At 41.6% G+C, this 19,824-nt stretch overlaps 2 protein-coding genes across 5 annotated transcripts; both read left to right on the top strand.

Annotated features, from left to right (window-relative positions):
• Positions 1-54: 54 nt before the first annotated feature.
• Positions 55-3,054, top strand: LOC113661856. Its single transcript, XM_027176339.2, has 7 exons — positions 55-365; positions 441-560; positions 1,030-1,148; positions 1,275-1,422; positions 1,536-1,651; positions 1,988-2,073; positions 2,159-3,054. Exons 1-7 carry the CDS (start codon positions 83-85, stop codon positions 2,982-2,984), a joined length of 1,698 nt encoding a protein of 565 aa, XP_027032140.2. The 5' UTR covers positions 55-82; the 3' UTR covers positions 2,985-3,054.
• A 3,049-nt stretch (positions 3,055-6,103) lies between these two features.
• tmcc1b (transmembrane and coiled-coil domain family 1b) lies at positions 6,104-18,830 on the top strand. Of its 4 annotated transcripts, none has more exons than XM_027176387.2 (8): positions 6,104-6,259; positions 7,357-7,533; positions 9,913-9,956; positions 11,416-11,681; positions 14,752-15,186; positions 16,471-16,964; positions 17,121-17,256; positions 17,531-18,830. In XM_027176387.2, the coding sequence occupies exons 4-8, from the start codon at positions 11,457-11,459 to the stop codon at positions 17,843-17,845; spliced, it is 1,605 nt and encodes a 534-aa protein (XP_027032188.2). In that variant the 5' UTR covers positions 6,104-6,259; positions 7,357-7,533; positions 9,913-9,956; positions 11,416-11,456; the 3' UTR covers positions 17,846-18,830. The 4 variants fall into 4 exon arrangements, with proteins under 4 accessions (XP_027032188.2, XP_027032186.2, XP_027032187.2 ...); XM_027176385.2 differs by having other exon boundaries at positions 10,910-11,681; XM_027176386.2 differs by lacking the exon at positions 7,357-7,533 and having other exon boundaries at positions 6,235-6,259; positions 10,910-11,681.
• The last annotated feature ends 994 nt before the right edge of the window (positions 18,831-19,824 follow it).

The raw sequence follows: 19,824 nt of genomic DNA, 5'->3' as shown, positions 1-19,824 counted from the left end.
CTCAGCCACTGATTTCCTTGGGAAACTAATCAAGGCTTAAGGGTTACACTATATGTATTGTCTCACACAGGTTGTCCTGTTTATGCTTAATGTTTTAGTTTGTGATCGTGCAGGTCAGCTATTAAAACAAGTACAAATGTTGTGGCAAAAATCAGAAATATGTTTTATGGTATTAGCAATATTGGGCTGTACCTCAGTATTTTGTCTTGAGACACTTCGTAAGGGTAAATCAATCCAATCTGGTAGACTTATCATTGGTTCTAGTAAAACTACAAATGAAAACAAGGATGATCTTCTCAAGAAGTTGCATGATAAATATGTTCAAGACATTAGTGGGAATCCATCCAACCAGCCAGCACTTATCGGTATAAGATTCCCCATTTGGTATAAAGTGTTGTTCTTATGTTGATAGTAGTGTAATTCTTTTTTGTGCTTGTTAGAAGGATCCCAACTGGGCATGTTAAAACTCTGGCGTTTGAGTCCCTCTGTACAGTGTGATAATGATTCGATGTCTCTGCGTATTCAGGGAAGTCGAGTACCCAACTTCTTTGTTGAGACAAGTGAGTGTGATCTTGCTAAAAAGAGATGTTGAGGGTGTTCCACATTTAAATCTACTATAATACAATTGAAAGCAATGCTTTTATAAAGTATGTTTTGCAGTATCAGTCAAGCAAAAGGCTTTACTCCTAATAGCCTTCTCTAGTATTGTGTGTTGCATGCGACAATATGGGGCTTTTCTACCGTTTCATTCCCTCTTGTTCTATGGCTTTATGCATTGCCTTTTATTTAAAATTTATTTATTTTTATTTAAAGTTTATTTAAATTGTACAATGATATAATTTTGAGTAACTGTTTGTTTGACATGTTACAAGTGTTGAATTGCTTGACCTTCTCTCAGGACATTTAGATTGCACACTATCTGGGGCAAAGACTGGTCTTGAAAAGTGTTTGTTTCAAAATGGTTCTAAACTCTAATTTTAGTTTGGACTAGAATGGAAAACCATAACAATAAAACTTGGCTTTCTTTAGGTGAAGAAGGTGCCGTGCCTTTATTTCAAATGCCTTCAGCCTGTGGCTTTTCGGTGAAAAGGGCCCGCAGAGACCTTGCACTCGTTGCCAAATATGATGGCTGTAATGTTGTGCAACAGGTAACCTGTTATTGACTTACTTTTTTTATAAAGCTGTATTATCCATGATTTGTTTACCCTTAAAGAGTTTACAATTTAGGTTTCTCAAACGTTTTCTTGCTGAGCCAGTGAGATTTGTAATTGTAGGGGGATACCTACATCTTGCCTCTGCGTTTTTTGGGAGTTGCTGTGAAGGTTGTCTGTCCTATGGCTCGTCCTATCTCCATGGTCTTCTGTAGCCATTCGGCTATGGTCATCAATCTTTGCACATCTGTAGAGGCTCTCTGGGTGAAGGGTGAGCTTAGTTTCTGAAAGGATTGATTTATTTATTGATTGAATTGATGTACAATGTTTGATGGGGGGAAACAGGGTGTTCTGGCATTGAGGGGAGAAAATATTTGATTTTAGTGAATGGTGTGTGGCAGCCTGTGCACCAGGTAACCACCTGTGGATTTACCTTGAAACCTGTGGGAGGTGGACTGACGCTTACAGCACCGTATGCAAGCAATTGCTGGCAATTTGAGGTAATTCTGTGTTTATTGCTTCATGTATGTTGACCTCATAACTGCTTACTGTTTCTGGAAGATGTCCAGTGATTCTTTTTTTTTTTTTAAATTTGGGTCTACAAAATGACCGTTATTTAATTTGATATGCCGTGTTGTAATTATTATTATTACCTCATAATATTGTTTTTGCACTTTGTATGTCTAATGTATGAACATGAATATCCAAAGATTGTATGGTGATATGGCCTATGTGGCTGTATATGCTGCTATGAGATACTGGTACCACTGTGTTGTGTTATTGTTAAAATAAAAAAAATAATTGCTTACTGTTTGTTCTTTAACTTTCTACTTCAGGGTGCTGAGAGGCTTTTGTCTGTGAAATATATGGGTGTGGAGTTGACCTTGTCCTGCCCAGCTGTTGCTGCTTTACATGTTGATGGGTACCCACATTTCTCCTCTTCCAACTGTTTTTATGGGTCATACTTTTCCTTATTGTTATTGTAAAACGTAGCATTTCCATTATAGGCACCTTGGAACTCCTGCAGATACTCCCATAACTACCTCAACAACTACATCTGCACCTGCCAGTGCTGATCAACTGGCATCTGATCCATGGTATTATCCTTATTTTATGCCTTGGCATTTCCAACATGGCCATCCTGGTGCTCCCCCAGTTACCCAGACAACTACAGCTCCAACTACCACAACTACCCCAACTACTACAGTTGTAACAGCCGGTGCTAATCAAATGGTGTCTTATCCTTGGTTACATGGAATGTATTATCCTTATTTTAAGCCATGGTATTTCCAACATTACCTTCCTGGCGCTCACCAAGTTACCTACGCAACCAAAACTCCGGCCACAACTACCCCAGCTTTTATTCCTTCTATCACAACTACACTGCCAACTATCCCAGCTGCCCCAGCCAGTGCTAATCAACAGGGATTGTACCATTGGATCCCTGGACGGTATCATGGTATGCCATGGTATTTCCATTATAGCCATCCTGGAGCTCCTACAGTACCCCACCCACCCACAACCCAAACTACCACAACAACCACTGCTCCAACTACATCTACCACGGTTGCCCCAAGCAGTTCTGATCAACTACCCTATCCGTGGTTAGCTGGAATGTACAATCCTTATGTTCCTGTGGCTTCCCCTGACATTTCAGTGTCTGACCCTAATAGAGAGGATGCACAGCAGACATACATGTCCTGGATGGATGCCTTTCCTAAATATAAATCTTCAAACCAAATGTCAAGCTTTCCATTAGTTAACCCATCTAATGTTTTGTCGTATCCTGCCCAATATTTTCCACTAAAGGTCAAAGCAGGTCCAGGAAAATGACTGTACATTCTTGACTGACTGTGGTTTTCAAATGAAGGTGGTAATGAAACAATAAAAAGTAAAGTCAAAAGTGTGGTTGTTTTGCTTGTGTATAAATCTGTAACCATGGAAAACTCTAACTGTTCCTTTTGCTAATGTGAGGCCCTGACAGTGGTATCTGTGGGATGTAATAGCTCTGTGGTTAACTTGTTGGACTACTGATCGGAAGGTCATGTGTTCCAACCCCAGGTCCACCAAGCTGCCACTGCTGGGCCCCTGAGCAAGGCCCTTAACCCTCAATGGATAAGGATGTGGATAAGGGTGTTTGCTAAATGCCATAAATGTATTTTCTTTCTTTTACGTTGTATGTTCCCTCCTCTATCAAACATCTTGTTTGTTCCTCTTTGTTTACTGGTCCAATATGATGATCAGGATTGTGCCCTGTTAGGTCCATGCTAATGTTGCTCACAAATGAACTTAATAGTAGGGTTTGTAACTGTACTTTAAGTGTTGGGGTAGAGGGGAAATTAAAATGGAGTTTTGACTTAATATTCAGTCATTTTAATTCTATTTTCACTTTTGTTTCAGCTTCTATTCGGTTATAGAAAGTGTTTTTAAATTGTTTGTCTTAAATGTGACCAGCAATTCTGGCATTCAGTAGTAGGCTTTAGCAGAAATTTTCACTTCATAATCAGTATAACTTGAATATGAGGTGGTGTGTGCACTTTTTATAACCTTGTACTTCTTGTTCTGTGCTTGATTATGCAGAGGTGGTTTACTTTCTTAAAAGTTTTATGTTGATGCGAACTCTGGCCAATAAAGGCTATTCACACATGGCCATCATCTAACTAATTTAGTAACTGCTCATTACTCATGATAAAAAATGTGAATGATATTGGGTTTGTTGGGTTTTTTCTTAATGCCAATACTTTTCCATTTTTTTTTCTTTTCCCTTAGCCAAGTCTATATTTACTGAGTGATTAAGCATGAACCTTTGTTATACAGAGCATCATCCTCATGATTTAAATTATTTTTCTTAATCTGGCATGTTTCCAGCTGTTGCCACTTTTACTAGATCAGGTTGGGCAACCTCACTGCTTCATCTCACCCATGAATGTTGACGCACCCAGCACCACGACGCTTCCCCATACATAACACCATTTTTGTAGATTAAGCTTCAGCCTATACAAATGAAAGAAGGAGGACAAATGGTATCCTCTAATTTTATTGCCACAATCCAGAAGGTGTCTACGTACCTGAAAAATTGTTTGCATACGGTAACATAGTCTTGATTTTTGAAACGTTTTATTTTATGCACTATTTTATTGACTCACTGATTTTCTGAATCGCAACAAAACTTTGTATTCTCTCCACCACCACCTTCAATTCATCCAGTAGCACAAAATGCAAAGGTGCATTAAAAGTGGCGCACTCTAGTCTATTCAAATGTTGTGCTCAGTAGGGAGACAAACCCTGTCCTTTGAACTGTTCTTTTGCATTAAACTATTGTATCCTGTCTGGGAGCACTTTCACATATTAGGATCCAGCTTTCTGCTTTTGCTCTGCTCATGGTCACACAGATACGTGATCACTGTACCTGTGCAGGGAAAGAGAAAGAAGGCAAAGGTGGGCTGCTTTAGCCCTTACCCCTGTACCTTAGCCCTTACCTGTGTCTTCCAAGCACCACCCTCCCACTTTAGATCCCTACTAAACCTTGCTCCCATCTGCTGAATCGTTTTGTTATTGTTAACGTCGTATTACTCAAGGAAGCTCTTGTCTAAGGATAGTTTTCTCAAAACTGAAAGATATCTGGTCAGGCACTTGTTTACCTACACTACACTAAAGAATATGCACAGCACATCCAAATTCCAAAATGATGGCCATTCTAGTGGAGTTCATAAATCCATCCCCAAATGCTCCACAGGAACTCGCATCTTGACATTTCCCTATTAATAGCAATTTACCTCTTGTAAAGCTGAACTTTATTTAAAATAAGAAGAAAACAGAGCAGAGGGGGCTCTGTTCATATTTTCCTTCAGTATGAACCTGTTACCATGGTGATCAGTACCTAGAATAGTCTAGTGGGAAGTATTGGTTCATAGGCTATGGTTTGCAGAGGTGCTATACTGCCATATGAAAAATATAGAGTTAAAGGATTCAATAATGCCATTTAATGTAGTACATAAGACATTTGCAAATGACCTGGTCAGTTATGTTTATATTAAGGTTGTATAAACTGGTTTTCTGATATTTTTTATGCAAATCTGTCTTTTTCTCCTGTCTTTATACATATAAGACAGACCCGTAGCATGTCTGGTTCCTGTCTTTACATTATTTCCCAACAAAATCCAGATATCAGACACATCGGACACCTGACCATCACGCCTACAGTATGTGTGCTCGTTTTAAAAGCATGGGGAGTTAACCAGAGTTGCCCATACGCCCTTCATTGGCATATAAAACAGCCTCCACTCCTTTGGCAAGTCATTAGTTTTTCCAGTTTATTCCAAAAAGTGTTTAGTGGGGTCGAGGTCAGAGTTCGGTCGAGATCGCTCGATCTCTTCCACATCAAACTTGGCTGTGTCTTACCGAACCTTGCTTTAGACCAGCAGTGTCCAATCTTACCCGGAAAGGGCCGGTGTGGGTGCAGGTTTTCATTCCAACCAAGCAGACGCCACACCAGAGTCTACTAAAAGCCAAGAACAACTGATTAAACAGGTGGAATCAGGCATGGCTTCTGCTTGGTTGGAATGAAAACTTGCACCCACACCGGCCCTTTGTGGATAAGATTGGACATCGCTGACTTAGACCACATTTGACATGACACTTTGGTTCAGACGAAGGGAAATTGTAATGCCATATAACGCACGTAAAAACGTCCAATACCACCGTACACGTCCTAGGACAATTTGTAGATCAAACACGTATGTGTGTGATGGTAAGACGGATCAGACGTCTGCTTATTGATCTTGTCAGTCAGCAATCAGTCAGCAAAAATGGTGTTTTCCTTGGCATTGTGAATTCATCCTGTAATATCGTATGTACTGTAAGGTTTAAGATCTCGAATCTCACTTTGACGTGACCCGTATTGCATCAGACATGCGGACATGGTCACGACAGGATGAATTATTATTACGGACCCCGAGCAGATTTTTTTGGGGGGTGAGGGTGATGCGTCACGCGGGGCGACGAGCTTATTGCCCTTTTTGCGCGTGTCCACGTGACGTCATCGTGGGAGTGTCATCAACGGGAGAAATGAAGTGAACGGACATCAGCTCGATCCTCTCAGGGCTCACGTAAGTTTGTATCGCCGCTGTACTCGCTCTAAATACGAAATACGGTTTAAAACGGATTGCTGACGTTACTCGTCGTGTAATTCACCACACTTACTCAGTCACTCGATGTGCCGAGCCGTGTGCTGCTAACCTTAGCAATGCTAACTCGACCTAGCATCTCAAAGCTAGCTGAGTTAGCATGTTTAGCCGGAATAGACACACGGCACTTAAGCGTGACTTTGGCTAGCAAGATGTAAGGGACAGTGACAGTGACATTAACGTGATATTTCGGATCCCCACAATCAGACCACGATGTCCTAACTAGTTTAAACGGTTGACAAATGATTCAAGATCTCATAAAGACAGCTAGATCTCCTTCCTGTCTACACCCTGGCGTTACAGCCGGTCACATAATCGTGAGACAGGTGTCTTTCTTCCTAACCTTAGCTATCCTAAATATTCAGATAGATCCATAGATGGGGCTGATAACATTTCGTGCACGTAATCTAATCTGATGCAGGTGGTTTGGGATGTGATGGGATGTGGTTTTAACAGATTCATCGTATCTTCTCACGTCTCTCTGTTTAAACCACAAGCTAGCCAAAAGGGCGTAAACTGGCCATCAGGGATAGACAGATCTATCTATTAACAATCCCATCGGCAATCCTGTTTGATGAGATGAATGATACGTTCATCAATCACCATGAGATGCCGTTTAATATAAATATATGACTTTAGATCTTTAAGGCATCGTGTGGAATATTATGCTGGTCCTTAGACATAGTCTGTAGTAATCAATACAAGCTTTGCATTTTCCCCTCTAATCAGATCAGACTCCTGGCTTCTCTGTATGCACAGCAATAATTTTACTATTTGGTGCACAAATATTGTATATTGTGTTGTTCAATGCTTTTAATTTTTGAGCTTTGTTACCTTGATGAATTAATGCATGATTTGTTGCCTTGATGAATTAATGCATGATTGTTAAATGTTAAATTTCACCCAAGATCGGTCCCTAGACATGGTCCCTGCGGCAATCAATACGAGCACCGAAGGTTTACAATCTGACACGTTTTGGTGCTTCGGTATTGTGTAATGTCTTGTGTAATATTTTTCAGCATGTAATATTGCCAGACTAGTTGACAGGAACAAGAAGACCTACTCCATCCCATCTGGATCGTGCGGCGGTTATCGTCTATGACCTGAAGAGATTATTTTGGATTACCCCTAGGATTAATTCACACCATCTTTCTAAATGGAGATGGCAGAGCGGGCGAACTGATGAATGGGACGAGGTACATCGCTGGTTATTAATTATCTTGTCATTTAGAGAGAATGGTCACCATGTTGTAAGAGCTGGTTTCTTTTTGAGAGAGGAAGACAGAAGTCCAGGGAGTTTTTGTTTCAATTTAATTTAATAGCTGTCATTCTCTAATGCATTCTGTAGTAGGCAGTTTATCACCGTCCCTTATGTGAGGGTATGTGCTCCTATAAGAGCACCCACTGCTCTTTACTGATGACTCAACGTGATATTAGATGGGAGGGCTGAAATCTAATATCTGTCAATAGCTCAACAATGAAACTATTAGGGTGGAGCGATGCATTATATCATAAGGTCTTATCGATGGTAATAAGAATGTTAGGCAAACAAGTACACACACTTAGACACACAACTGCATTCGTGTAGTGCTCAGCTGAACCTGTGCCGTGTGTCCTCTGAATGCCAAACATAGTAAACAACAAAGGTGTATACTTTTCGTTCAAAGGCCCCACCAAACTCTCCTTTTGTGTAATTTTTTTTCTTTTATTTACACAGTGTGCTTTGTCTTCTTTTACTCTCTTGTTATCTCCAGTGCACATGCAGACTAGGGTGTGTTTTTAAATCATCTGATATGACTGTCCCTAACAGGCTGCATGGATCTAAAGTCTAGGCATGAAAGAACTCAGCCCCAGCCTTAGCCCACTTTTTATTCTATGCTTAGTTGTGCTTGGTTCCCAAAAAAAAAGTAAAATAATCCACCTTGAGAAATTTGTTAACAGCAAAAAAAAAAGCTGATCCCAAAAACTGAAAACTTGTATTGTTTTCTTAGACAAGACAATAAGACAAGATTTAGCCGTGTTGGCTGGATTGTACCAGCCGCTCCTGCTGATCTCTGATGTGACCTTGACGAGCTGTGTGAGTAAGACTGAGGAGAGACTGGTACAGAGATTGAGCTGACCCACTTCATCTACACACACAAAGAAAACTCAGTGCCCTTGGTTTACGTGTACATCCCACTGGGTGTGTTTTTGTACACAGCATATGGTGGGCAGTTGTTTGCCTTCATTTACCTTTTTTTCGCAGCCCAAACACCCTTAGGGTGTTTCGGGTATGGTGTGGGATAGCTGTGCTAAGTGTGAGGATATAACACGCTGCTGTTTATCTGTTTAATTAATTATTGAACACGCTGGCGCCGTCATTGACAGTCCATGTACGCTGCTCAACATGTCTCTCTTGTTAATCAAGGATACGTCCCTGTGCGGCTCACTGGTCAGCGACTCGCTTGAAAGGCTAATCGATTGTGTTGTCTTGTAAAGGGCTTCGGACTGACACTTTAAAAACGGACGCAGACACTCCAGATTGAGTAACTGAATAACAGCACTGAGTCATCCAGGGTGTCAGCTGGGAGATGTTTGGAGTTTCTTTGTTGTTCCTCAGGTAAAGGGCCATGGCTTTGCATGGGAGCGTCTAGTATTGGCTCCTGCGGTCATTTATTGTGCGTTAGCACGACTGTGGCGTCCTTTGCGGGCTCTTTTTGAAGGCTTAATCAGCTGAAGATTAGAGGAATGTAATACTTCTTTATATGTCAGCAGTGTGGCACGAGTCTGTGTTTGCTGACGGGGCTACAGGAAAAAGGTCTGTGTTTTCTGCTATATAAGGCCCTGTTCTTTGAAAGGAGGTGTTTTTTGTTCCCAGAACATATCGAGATCACGTTGGCGCTCTACTGATATTATGGCGTACTCTAGGTTTCGAGTGCAAATAGTGAACAGAATGCATTTGATTGCTAAAAGCTCTTTAAGTGTTTAACATCACAAATGGCTTTAAGTTTGTATTCTGGATTCTCTTTTTATATATATTGATCTCTTCAGCTATACTATTGTGTTTGATGGTATTTTTTCAAGTATTTTTTGATTCAGTCAGCTGAAATGCGTTTCCTGGTTCACATCGGGAACTCGGCTCATAGCCGACGGACCTTACCCATTGTAGCGAACGTATACAGTGACCAAGAAGCCGTGTGGGAAATGAATGCATTTAGTTACTAATTAATAATTGATGCAATTGAAACCTAAATGCAAAGAAGTGCTGTTGACCGTTTATTTGGGATCATATTTGAGACTTGTTTACCGTGATCTCACTTCAGCATTCAAAGCTTTATGAACTTTAGCCAGAAACCTCTAGAATGTTCATGTAGTCAGGTTGCAGTGGGCTGTTAAACCTACTGTAGTAAGGAGTCTGTAATAGTGCGAGTTCGGACTGAGCTTCAAATTGATGCAGACGGGCCTGGTTTATACACTGCTGTGAATTATTCTGCCTGTCTAATGTTTCATTCACTGATGGCGGATATGCACGGGTGTAGAATAGACTGGTTATTGGATGATGTGAGTTTGACAACAGCGTCCATTTTCTTCCATAGCCATTCCTGAACTGAGAGCCAGAGGAGGCCGGGCTGGTCTGATGGTAAGCAACGCTCTTCGTTTCTTTTTCTTTTTTCTTCTTCTTTTTTCTCCTCTCTTATGCAGAACTGTTTGTGTTGTTCTTTGTTCATCCCAAAAAAAGATGTACTGTGTGGGTTGATGTTTTCTCTGCCAGATATTTTCTAAAATGTTTAGTATTTCTTTAAAGGATGTTGTTCTAATGAAACATGCTTCAGTGTTAATATGCCTTCAGATAAGAGTGCATTGTTTTGTACTTAATGAAAAAAAGTGCTTTGGCAAGAAAGTACTAAGGGTCACAGCCTCCTTGTGTCACCAATGAGAAATCGTACCTAAGTTTGCCCCAATTCCCACGCCACGTAACCCACATGGTTCTCCGACACTAAAACGCGGCTTTAACTCATGTTCATGCTTTGATGTCATCCTCAACAACAATTAACCGTAGATCGAAGTTGAATTTCTGCAGTGGACCTTTGCTAAAGGGGATTCTGGCTTTTTTTTTTTTAAGTGATTTTAACCTTTCAAAATATAAGAGATAATATATTATTCGTGTGTATTTGTGTATTAAGTCACAGATGTGTAGATTTTAGTACATCCTTTAAAGACCTTGTGAGCACTGCAGAAATTCATAGCATCCACATCACCACCCATGACTGTATGCATAGTAGAACGTGTCCTCATTTAATTTAGCAATTGTTGCGGTAATGCCTTGGCTTTGAGAAACATACAGGTTTGGCATGTTTGTTCTGTGACTTACGGGATTGGCAGAGCAATGAGTCATATCCTCATGATATCGGTTGAGGAATCTGACACCTCAGAATATGATTAGGTGAAAAGATTGCCACACCCAAGTCTCTCAAAGCCAACCGAATTGCTTCTGCTTTGTTTTTTTAGCTCGAGCTTTCTTGTATTTGTTGCTTGTGTCACCACCATTCAGTGCTGCATGTTACAATCCATGTTGTTTTCCTTCTGTGGTAGACGAGCATGGCTTTGAACCAATCCACAGATGCATGCACGCTAACAGATCCCACCCAAGTGCCAAGCCCCCTGCTTCCTGGCTTTTGAACCTGCCTGTCAGAGGGTTAGTGGTAGCGGGGCTTAGTTAGACCCTGCCCCTATGCCGACCCTCTAAGTTGAACCTGGCAGCCTTGAGATGGATCAGGGCGCTAGTGAGCAACCTGCCGTGGAGGAGCCAGACTCCAGGGCTCGAGCCGAGTCGGGGGCGAGCAGGAGGGCTTCTGAGGCTGAGCACGGCTTGTCCAAAATTACTCAAAATGCCTTGGAGAACATGGGCGTGCTCGGCCACGGCCTGAAACAGCTCTTCCAGCGCCGGCGCTCGTCCGTCGTGCCGCAAGACCTCTCCTCTTCCTCTGCGAGCCCTGCACCTGAGGCCGCAGAGGCAGGGTCAGAGATGGGGGAAGCCACCGCCCCTAACATCACGTCTCCTGACTCTGAACTCCCACCCACTTCCACCCCCCCCGCAGCTTTGAGCCGTGTGCTGCAGCAGATCCCAGGTGCTCCCCCCATGATGAAGCGAGGGACCAGCCTGCAGAGTCGCCGCAGCAAAACTGGGGGGGGAGGGGAGCCCCCCCAGAAGGGCAGCCCCCAGATCCATCGGCGCAGTACCCAAGAGGCTTTGATGCAGGCCGGACGCCCGCGGTCGTCCTCCACCACGGACACTCCCAGCAGCCCCGCTTTGGCCGACATGCTCCTTACCTCCGGCTATCACTCCACAGAGGAATCAGACAGAGTGAGTAATAAAAAACTCTTTTATTAATTAATTGCCTTCTTTATTCACTGTGGCCAAAATGGACTCATTTAATTACAGACCCAGTTAAAGTTTTTCACATATGCTTTTGTGCCATTAAATCATCATGCTTACTCAGAACAGTTCCGTCCTCTGGGACATAAACTTCCTTGTCTTGGACTTCCTGATCAGGAGAGCTCATCTTATCTGCTCTAATCTGTTTCATTGTTTCCCATTTTTGCTCGTGGGTTGTTTAACGAGGACGTTAGTTTCAGAAGCTGGGTGCAGACGGGGAAAGCGTTAAACATTGTAGAGGAGTAAGTCTTCAGAACTGGTCCTGAGTGGAACTAGTGCCTAAAACGTGCAAGGGAGAACGGGTTACGGAAATATTACCAGACGTAGATGTAGTGGCTGATGTTAATAAGACGTAAGTTTCGGGGAAAATTACCTTGCGTGATGGAAATATTAGCCATTTCCAGAAGCTGACAAATTTCTCATGGGGTTTTGAAATCTCAGTGCTATCTGTTTTAACATGCATGCATTTAGTACTTGTATCATACCAGTGTATGATCACAAGATTGGAGGTGTGGACATTGTATTTTTGGATTTCTGTGTCATACCACCACCATGGTTGTATAAGGTGCAAGTCGCTTTATTAGCAGGCCTCATTTACTTCCAATTTTAATGTCGTTTTTATGCCAATAAAAGGCCTTTTTTTTTCGTGTCCTTTCACGTTAAAGCGGGTTGCCAGAATTTTGATCCAACCACAAGGTCCTTATGTGAAGATTGTGGTGCTTATCTAAGATTACTGTGTTTTCAAAGCCAAGGCAAATCTCACTGTCAAAAGGGAGCACTTTAGATAAGGGAACTACGCAGTAATAAAGTCAGTAAATGCTTTGCACGTTAAAATTTGGATCAGGGTATCTGCTCGCTTAATCTTTTATTTTAAAAGGAAGATTTCCCAGCAGGTGGTGCTGCTTCACTGCCTCTTGGAGATGCCTTTCCTCGTCTTTCTGTCCCGGCAGATGACTACTACTACAGCGGGGTCTGGTAAAAGGAGTCATTTGACTCACCTGATATTGATGGAGCTTGTGGAACGATCTAGAATATCTGTCTGTGCTTCTCCTTGGTGGAATGGCAGGCTCAAATGTTTGCCAGACGTCCCACAGACCATAAATTTCCTGAAGGCCGAGACTGGATAGGAATCAGACAGGGACAGATCATAAGCCAGGGCACAGACGACAGTAAGATTCTGCGAGTTAGTTAGTGTTTGTTTTATTCGTAGTAAGTTCAATAATCAGAAGAAAATTTGTTGGGTATGTAGATTTGTTTAAACATAATAAGTGTCACATCTTATTCCAAAATCCCTTGGAGCTGCAAACAAGTAGAACTCCTTTATTTAAAACAGCCAAAAGTATTTGGACATCTGAGTGTCATGGACATTATACATGGTTCCTCCGCAAATTGCTGCCATCAAGTTAGAAGCATGCAAGCATATCGGACCGCGCCCCTGGAGCAGGTGAGGTTAAGGACCTTGCTCAAGGACCCAACGTCGATGTCTCAGCAGCTTGGGGCTCGAACCCCAACCTTCTGATCAGGAATCCAGCGCCTTTCCACACGTTTCAAAAGCTAGTGGAAAGACTTTACAGAACACTGGATATAATATTATAGCAGCTTATGGGGACTAAATCTGGAATGGTTTGGTGTTGTGTAGACTTTCTTGCTACAGGGGAAGAAAGCTGCTTGATAGATTTAAATAATACAATTTATGATGCATGGCTGCAAGAATACAGACTCAATGTGCAAGTAAATCGTTACTATGGAAAACCCTGGAGCTTATTTTTTTTCCCCGACGGTCAAAATAAGCAGACTCCAAATAATAAACCGGAGACGACTCACAACAGTTTGTAGTCAGCGGAACTTGGCAGGTTCTTAAGCCTCGTATTTTTCCACCATTCTCATTATTAAGAGGTACTTCATAGCCACTCGACATGCTGAGTCAGCTTGCTAAGAGGCTTTAGCGTGCTGCTAATCAAACTGAACCGTAGGGTGCGACCTGAAGAATCCAGGCTCACAGCGAATTCATGGGTGTGAAGGCGGATTCCTGTGGAACAGCATTTCTGCTGTGGGTCTTTACAGTTGTACAGGTAGTTGAGCGTAGAATGACGTAACGCTACTAAGGTGCTTTTATAACAGTTTCTGTGTAATAAAACGAACGATAGCTATATGGACACCCGTACCAGGCACTGAAGCTGCTTTTAATGAATGGCAATAAAAAAAATTTTCCAGCCCATTCTGACTGAATATAAGCCTTCAAGGAAACTAATCTAAACCATTATACTGAGCTCAGCTTAGTATTTTCGTACCAATGACACAAGTTGATTATTTTACACGGAGAATGCAGCTGGACAATATGATGACATTTATATTGAGTATATAAGTGATCAAATCAACACACTAAGCTTTTCTTTAATAATTACAAACTCCGATCAGAGGCGGTGATTTATTGTTCCAACAGCTGGAACCGAATTCCTCGTGTGCGTCAACACGCTCGGCCAATAAACTTGATTCTGATTCTGATTCTGCTCTAATTAAAGTGTTTATGATTGGATTCTGTAGCACTGCTTCTGTTTCTGCTCACTGTTTAATGTACTGCTGCATGTCACTTTATCAGTGAGCCGAGCTTCAGGTGTTATCTCTGAGGATTACAGGAGTCTTGTCATAGTACAGAGGTCCAGACAGTCAGAGTCTCTTGCGATTGTTGCAAATTCCTGCATACGACATGTGGAAGTGTGACCGCGGTGTGTGTGCTCTGTCATGGCCTGCGTCGAGAGTGTGCTCGCTGTCATGGTGATTTTATTGATTTTGCGGTTTTATTGATTTTTATTAAGTTTGGTATTGATTTTTTTTTTCTTTGAATGGGAATGTGTTCTTCATTTCTATTAATTTCCTGTTTTTCTCTTTCTTTCTTTCTTTCTTTCTTGTTCTTGTCTGCCACCTTTATTTCTTATTTACATGATTTCTTATTCATATTCTCTCTCTCTCTCTCTCTCTCTCTCTCTCTCTCTCTCAGGTGGATCGTCTAGAGGTATCTGGCTTGGCTGCATCCCCTAACGCTCTGTCCAGCAGCTCAGATGGCGGGGGTATGTATGGCATAGACTCTGTGGATGGCGCTCTCGACCCGCAGCGCACCAAACAAGCCATTTCACAGCTACAGCAAAAGATCCTCAAGCTCACAGAGCAGATTAAGATCGAGCAGACGGCACGCGACGACAACGTAGCCGAGTACCTGAAGCTGGCCAACAATGCCGACAAGCAGCAGAGCTCGCGCATCAAGCAAGTGTTTGAGAAGAAGAATCAGAAGTCCGCGCAGACCATCCAGCAGCTTCAGAGGAAGCTGGAGCATTACCATCGCAAGCTGAGGGAGGTGGAGCACAACGGCATCCCGCGCCAGCCCAAAGACGTGCTGCGTGACATGCACCAGGGCTTGAAGGACGTTGGCGCCAAGGTACATCATCATAGTTCTGCGTCCTTGTGGAGAAGATTTATCTGTGCAAAGTATGCAAAGTATTTTGTCGACGGAAAATTAGAGCGCTTTTAATTTTGTATTAGAGCACTTTATTATTTTTTTTAAACAAAAAAGAGGCTACAATGGAATCTTACTGGAACTTTTTTTTGCCCTAGATGCCTCTTTGTTGTATTAATATCTTATTTCACTTTTTAATGGATTGTTAAACACAATGTAAAGAAAGATCTCACATAAGTATTCACCCTGCTCAAACATTTTGATTAGGATAAAATGACCCGAATCTAAACAAAATAGCCCTTAAAACTAAAGTAAGAGTAAAGAGTAAAAGTAGGGGATCGGTTTTGTTTTCACCCACTTTGCTGTGAATCGCCTAAATTAGATCTGGTGCGATCGATACAATCAGACGTAACGTTGAATGGAATCCACCCGTAATTAAAGTGTCACGTCACCTGAGTGTAATTACACTCGTTCCTGCGGGGTTTGTTAGAGAAAATACCGAAACAAACAGAATCGTAAAGTTGCTGGTGCTGTCTAAACAAGTCTGGGACAACGTCCTGGAAAAATATTTAAAAGAAAAGTGGTGTGCTGTGTGAAATTCTGCTTGTCAAAAGGTTTCATGTGGGGAAACATGAAACCCCATTCCTGCAGTGAAGCATGGTGATGGGAACATGAAGTTTGAATATGTTATCAATGGACATTGTCGTAATTAAATCTGATACCTATGCCAAACATTGTATCTGAGAGCCGGTTAGAGTGAGGCTACGTGTATGCACACCAGAATTTAACATTATATATTCAGCATGTAACATTACAAATATTTTTGCTTAGCATTAAGAGCCTTTTGTGATGGCTTATGTTAGCTGTTTTGTTTCCAGCTGCTTCTTATTTGTTTCCACCTCAGTGACAGATGTGACGTTAAAAAGACAGATCTAAGGCACTGTTTTTTGCAAGCATTAGTCATTGAATGATGACTTCAAAATACACAGACAATAAATGCTGGTGAACTGGAAGCTCGACTAATGGCAGCCAGGTGATAAAACACAGTAAAATGTGTAGATTTACAAACATTACAAGTAAAAGTAATACATTGGAATAAATAAGTGTAATCATAAAAACTAAAAATGTGTATATCATTTTGGTTTGTCTTTTTATTTTTGTCGTGTCCTCTTTCTGTTTCCATTTTGTTGTCATTTAATTTACCAAGTTATACAAGTTTATACAGTTTATTTTTAATCCAATAAAGTGCTTACACGTCTTTTTCAGGTGACCGGAGGTCTCTCCAGCATCTCCCAGGCCACTCACTCAGCTGCAGGTGCTGTTGTTTCCAAACCCCGTGAGTTCGCTTCGCTTATCCGCAACAAATTCGGCAGTGCGGACAACATCTCGTCCCTAAAAGACTCTCTGGACGAGACGCAGGGTGACGAGGCTGTGCCTGGTGTTGTAACAGCGGCCGCTAGAGCTCTAGCGACCGGACAGTTGCAGTCCAGCCCCAAGTATGGCAGCGAGGACGACTGCTCGAGCGCCACGTCAGGCTCGGCAGGGGCCAACAGCACCACGGGAGCCCCCGGAGGACCCCCAAGCTCTAAGGGCAACACGCTGGAGCAAGGCCAAGCCTCGGGACTTGATGCTCTTTTTCATGAGATCCAGGAGTTGCGGGACAACCAGGGCCGGCTGGAGGAATCATTTGAGAATCTGAAGAGCCACTATCAGAGGGATTACTCACTTATCATGCAAGCCCTGCAGGAGGAGAGATACAGGTAAACACCGACATGCTCAAACGTTTCAGAAGCCTGATATCAACTTGTGTATATTTGACTACTGGTGCTATGGGAATTATGGATGATGTCAATAAACCGCTGTTGTCTTTAACCTGTCTAAAACCTTTGTGGCGGTGTGTGTGCATGTGTGAACAGATGTGAGCGTCTAGAGGAGCAGCTGAACGATCTCACCGAGCTCCATCAGAATGAAATTCTCAACCTGAAGCAGGAGCTGGCCAGCATGGAAGAAAAAATCGCATATCAGTCTTACGAACGGGCCAGAGACATACAGGTTACTACGTCATCACTTCTATTAGATGTTTGGGAAATACAAACCCAATAAAATATTACAGTGAACTGAACTGAGAGGTTGGTGGTGGCTTGTTTAAAAAAAAATCATAATTTATTGTTTTTTTTTTTCTGAGACCCTTGCTCTAACCAAATATATTATATTGTATATTCCGAGACATAAAGTGATCATTAATGTGTATTGGTGAAATGATCATTGTTGTTTAGGTAAAGCTCCTTGCTTCATATTGACTGCATTTGCTTTCTCTATCCTGTAGGAGGCGCTGGAGGCCTGCCAGACACGCATCTCCAAGATGGAACTGCAGCAGCAGCAGCAGCAGGTGGTGCAGTTGGAGGGGTTGGAGAACGCCACGGCACGCACCCTGCTCGGCAAGCTCATCAACGTTCTGCTGGCTGTCATGGCTGTGCTGCTGGTGTTCGTATCGACGGTGGCGAACTGTGTGGGCCCGCTTATGAAGACTCGCAGCCGCACGCTTTCCACCTTGCTCCTCGTCATCATACTGGCCTTCCTCTGGAGGAACTGGGAGGCCATTTCACAGTACCTGGACCGTTTCTTGCTGCACTCTAGATGACCTGCACAGGAAGAGTTATCGGCTATATGAAGGGATAGAAAGGGCGGAGCCCGACAAATGGCCCGGAGACAAGCGCACTGCCTCAGCCGCTGCGAGCTCCAGACGACGGAGCTCAACGGGGATGGATGTCAAGAGAGATCTCACAGATGTTTTTGATGCTTTCTTTCTTGCTCAAGGAGTGAATTTGTTTACATTTCGATGAAGATCTTTTTTTTCTGTCTACTGGAAAAAAAAATTGTAATGTATAGTTGTTTTTCCTTTTTTTTTTTTTTTCTCATTTCCTTTGGTGTTGAAAGTGATGCGAGTTGTGTTGCTTGACGTCTTTGTATAATTATAGTAAGATTAGAAAATTTATGCAAATAACCAGGATCTGGTTTTGCGACACTGAAATTACACTGGATTGTGTCGAGCGCAAGCAGGATGATGTTCTCTTCATCAGCATAGCCTTCATCACTATCATCACTCAGCTGGTTTCACTTTTTAGACCATGCAGGCTGCTTTTACTATCTATCTTCACCACCGTTTTCTCTCTCTCTCTCTCTCTCTCTCTGTGCACATCTGTCTTTCTCTAAATCTCTTTCCCTTGCTGCACTGTGTCTCTATTCCTTGTTTTCCTTCTGAAGACCCTTTGCCGCAGAGACAGAACTTCCACGCAATCATCACTGGAAGAAATGAGTTCAGTTTGTGTGGATGATTAGCTGGGATGTACTGGACTGGGCCACAGATTAAGAAAGTTCATGGCCTATCAAAGACCTAGGAAGCCCTGCCGTTGCTTCTTTAACCCTGCCCATTATGCCCCCTTTTTGGCCTGCTCTGAAAGAGGCACTGCCTCCAACCTATAAACAGAATGAACATACTTGAAGAGCTAGACAGGCTCAAAGACTATCAGTGCTTCCGTACTGTTTCTTATAGCGACAATGAAATAGTCCTTTTTAGTTTTTATTTTTTAAAATTCAATGAATAAACGGGCTGTTTTAAAAGTGAATCGTCTTGTATTTGACTTGGTCTTATTTATAAGTCTTGATACTTTTGCTGTGTTAACGAATTATCATACGAACTGAACAGGGCACTGAACAAGAGACCCGAACAGTGAAGAGCCAGCAGCATGGATCCTTGTGCCTGATTTATGCTTTCTACCATATAGACTTCATGGAGAACGAGGCAGCGTGCAATTTCACACCAACCAATTCTTTGCAATTAATCTGTATGAATACCAGGTTCATCTGTAAAACTGCATCATGATAAAGTTTACTGAGGAAGAAAGTCTACACACATTTAGCTCAAATCAGCAGATAATAGAAATGAGTTTCTTGATAGATTTACATACATCAGTCTACAAAATAGTATCTGAGATGATTCACATGGAAGAACGCATTTGTCTTTAAGTATTTTTCTTAACTGAAATGCATAAATTAACCAAAGGTTCTATCAGAGCCAAACTTTTAGTGATGCATGAATTTTTATGTGTGAGATTCAATTGCAAAGGCTTTTTTATTTATTTATTTATAAAATACGGTGTAGTTTCTTATGTTTTAAAGAAAATACATTCCAGATTATAATTTGACAATTTCAAAATAGCAAAATAAATATGCGATATTTTAAAGCAGACACTTGTAGCTGTAACTTTTCTTTCTTAGTAATTATATCAGACGTGTGTGTGTATGTGTATATATATATATATATGAGCTGACTTAAACGAATACCATAATAATGATATAAAACCTGGAACGAAATGCACACCACACTAAAGTAAATATATTTAAATAAATATTTTTTATGTAGCTTATACCAAAATAAATGAGAAGAATGCCAAAATACTATACAGTACATTTGTAAAAGACATACATTGGGATATTATTTTAGTTTATTTCTGATTCTTATTTTATTTTATTTTTATTTAAATTAAATGAATGAATTTTTTATTTAATTTATTTCAATTTAATTTATTTTTATTTTATTTTTCATTTATTTAATTTAAA

The sequence above is a fragment of the Tachysurus fulvidraco genome, chromosome 2, assembly GCF_022655615.1.
Source record: "Tachysurus fulvidraco isolate hzauxx_2018 chromosome 2, HZAU_PFXX_2.0, whole genome shotgun sequence".
Lineage (NCBI taxonomy): Eukaryota > Metazoa > Chordata > Actinopteri > Siluriformes > Bagridae > Tachysurus > Tachysurus fulvidraco.
This window is presented reverse-complemented; position numbering and strand designations above follow the sequence as displayed.

Excerpts from the sequence above, each read along its gene's own strand:
- LOC113661856 (XM_027176339.2), top strand. The coding sequence starts at position 83 with ATGCTTAATGTTTTAGTTTGTGATCGTGCAGGTCAGCTATTAAAACAA. Across the intron at positions 561-1,029 it reads CAACTTCTTTGTTGAGACAA|GTGAAGAAGGTGCCGTGCCT; the intron begins GTGAGTGTGATC and ends GGCTTTCTTTAG. Across the intron at positions 1,652-1,987 it reads GCAATTGCTGGCAATTTGAG|GGTGCTGAGAGGCTTTTGTC; the intron begins GTAATTCTGTGT and ends TTTCTACTTCAG.
- tmcc1b (XM_027176385.2), top strand. The coding sequence starts at position 11,085 with ATGGATCAGGGCGCTAGTGAGCAACCTGCCGTGGAGGAGCCAGACTCC. Across the intron at positions 11,682-14,751 it reads CCACAGAGGAATCAGACAGA|GTGGATCGTCTAGAGGTATC; the intron begins GTGAGTAATAAA and ends TCTCTCTCTCAG. Across the intron at positions 17,257-17,530 it reads AACGGGCCAGAGACATACAG|GAGGCGCTGGAGGCCTGCCA; the intron begins GTTACTACGTCA and ends TCTATCCTGTAG.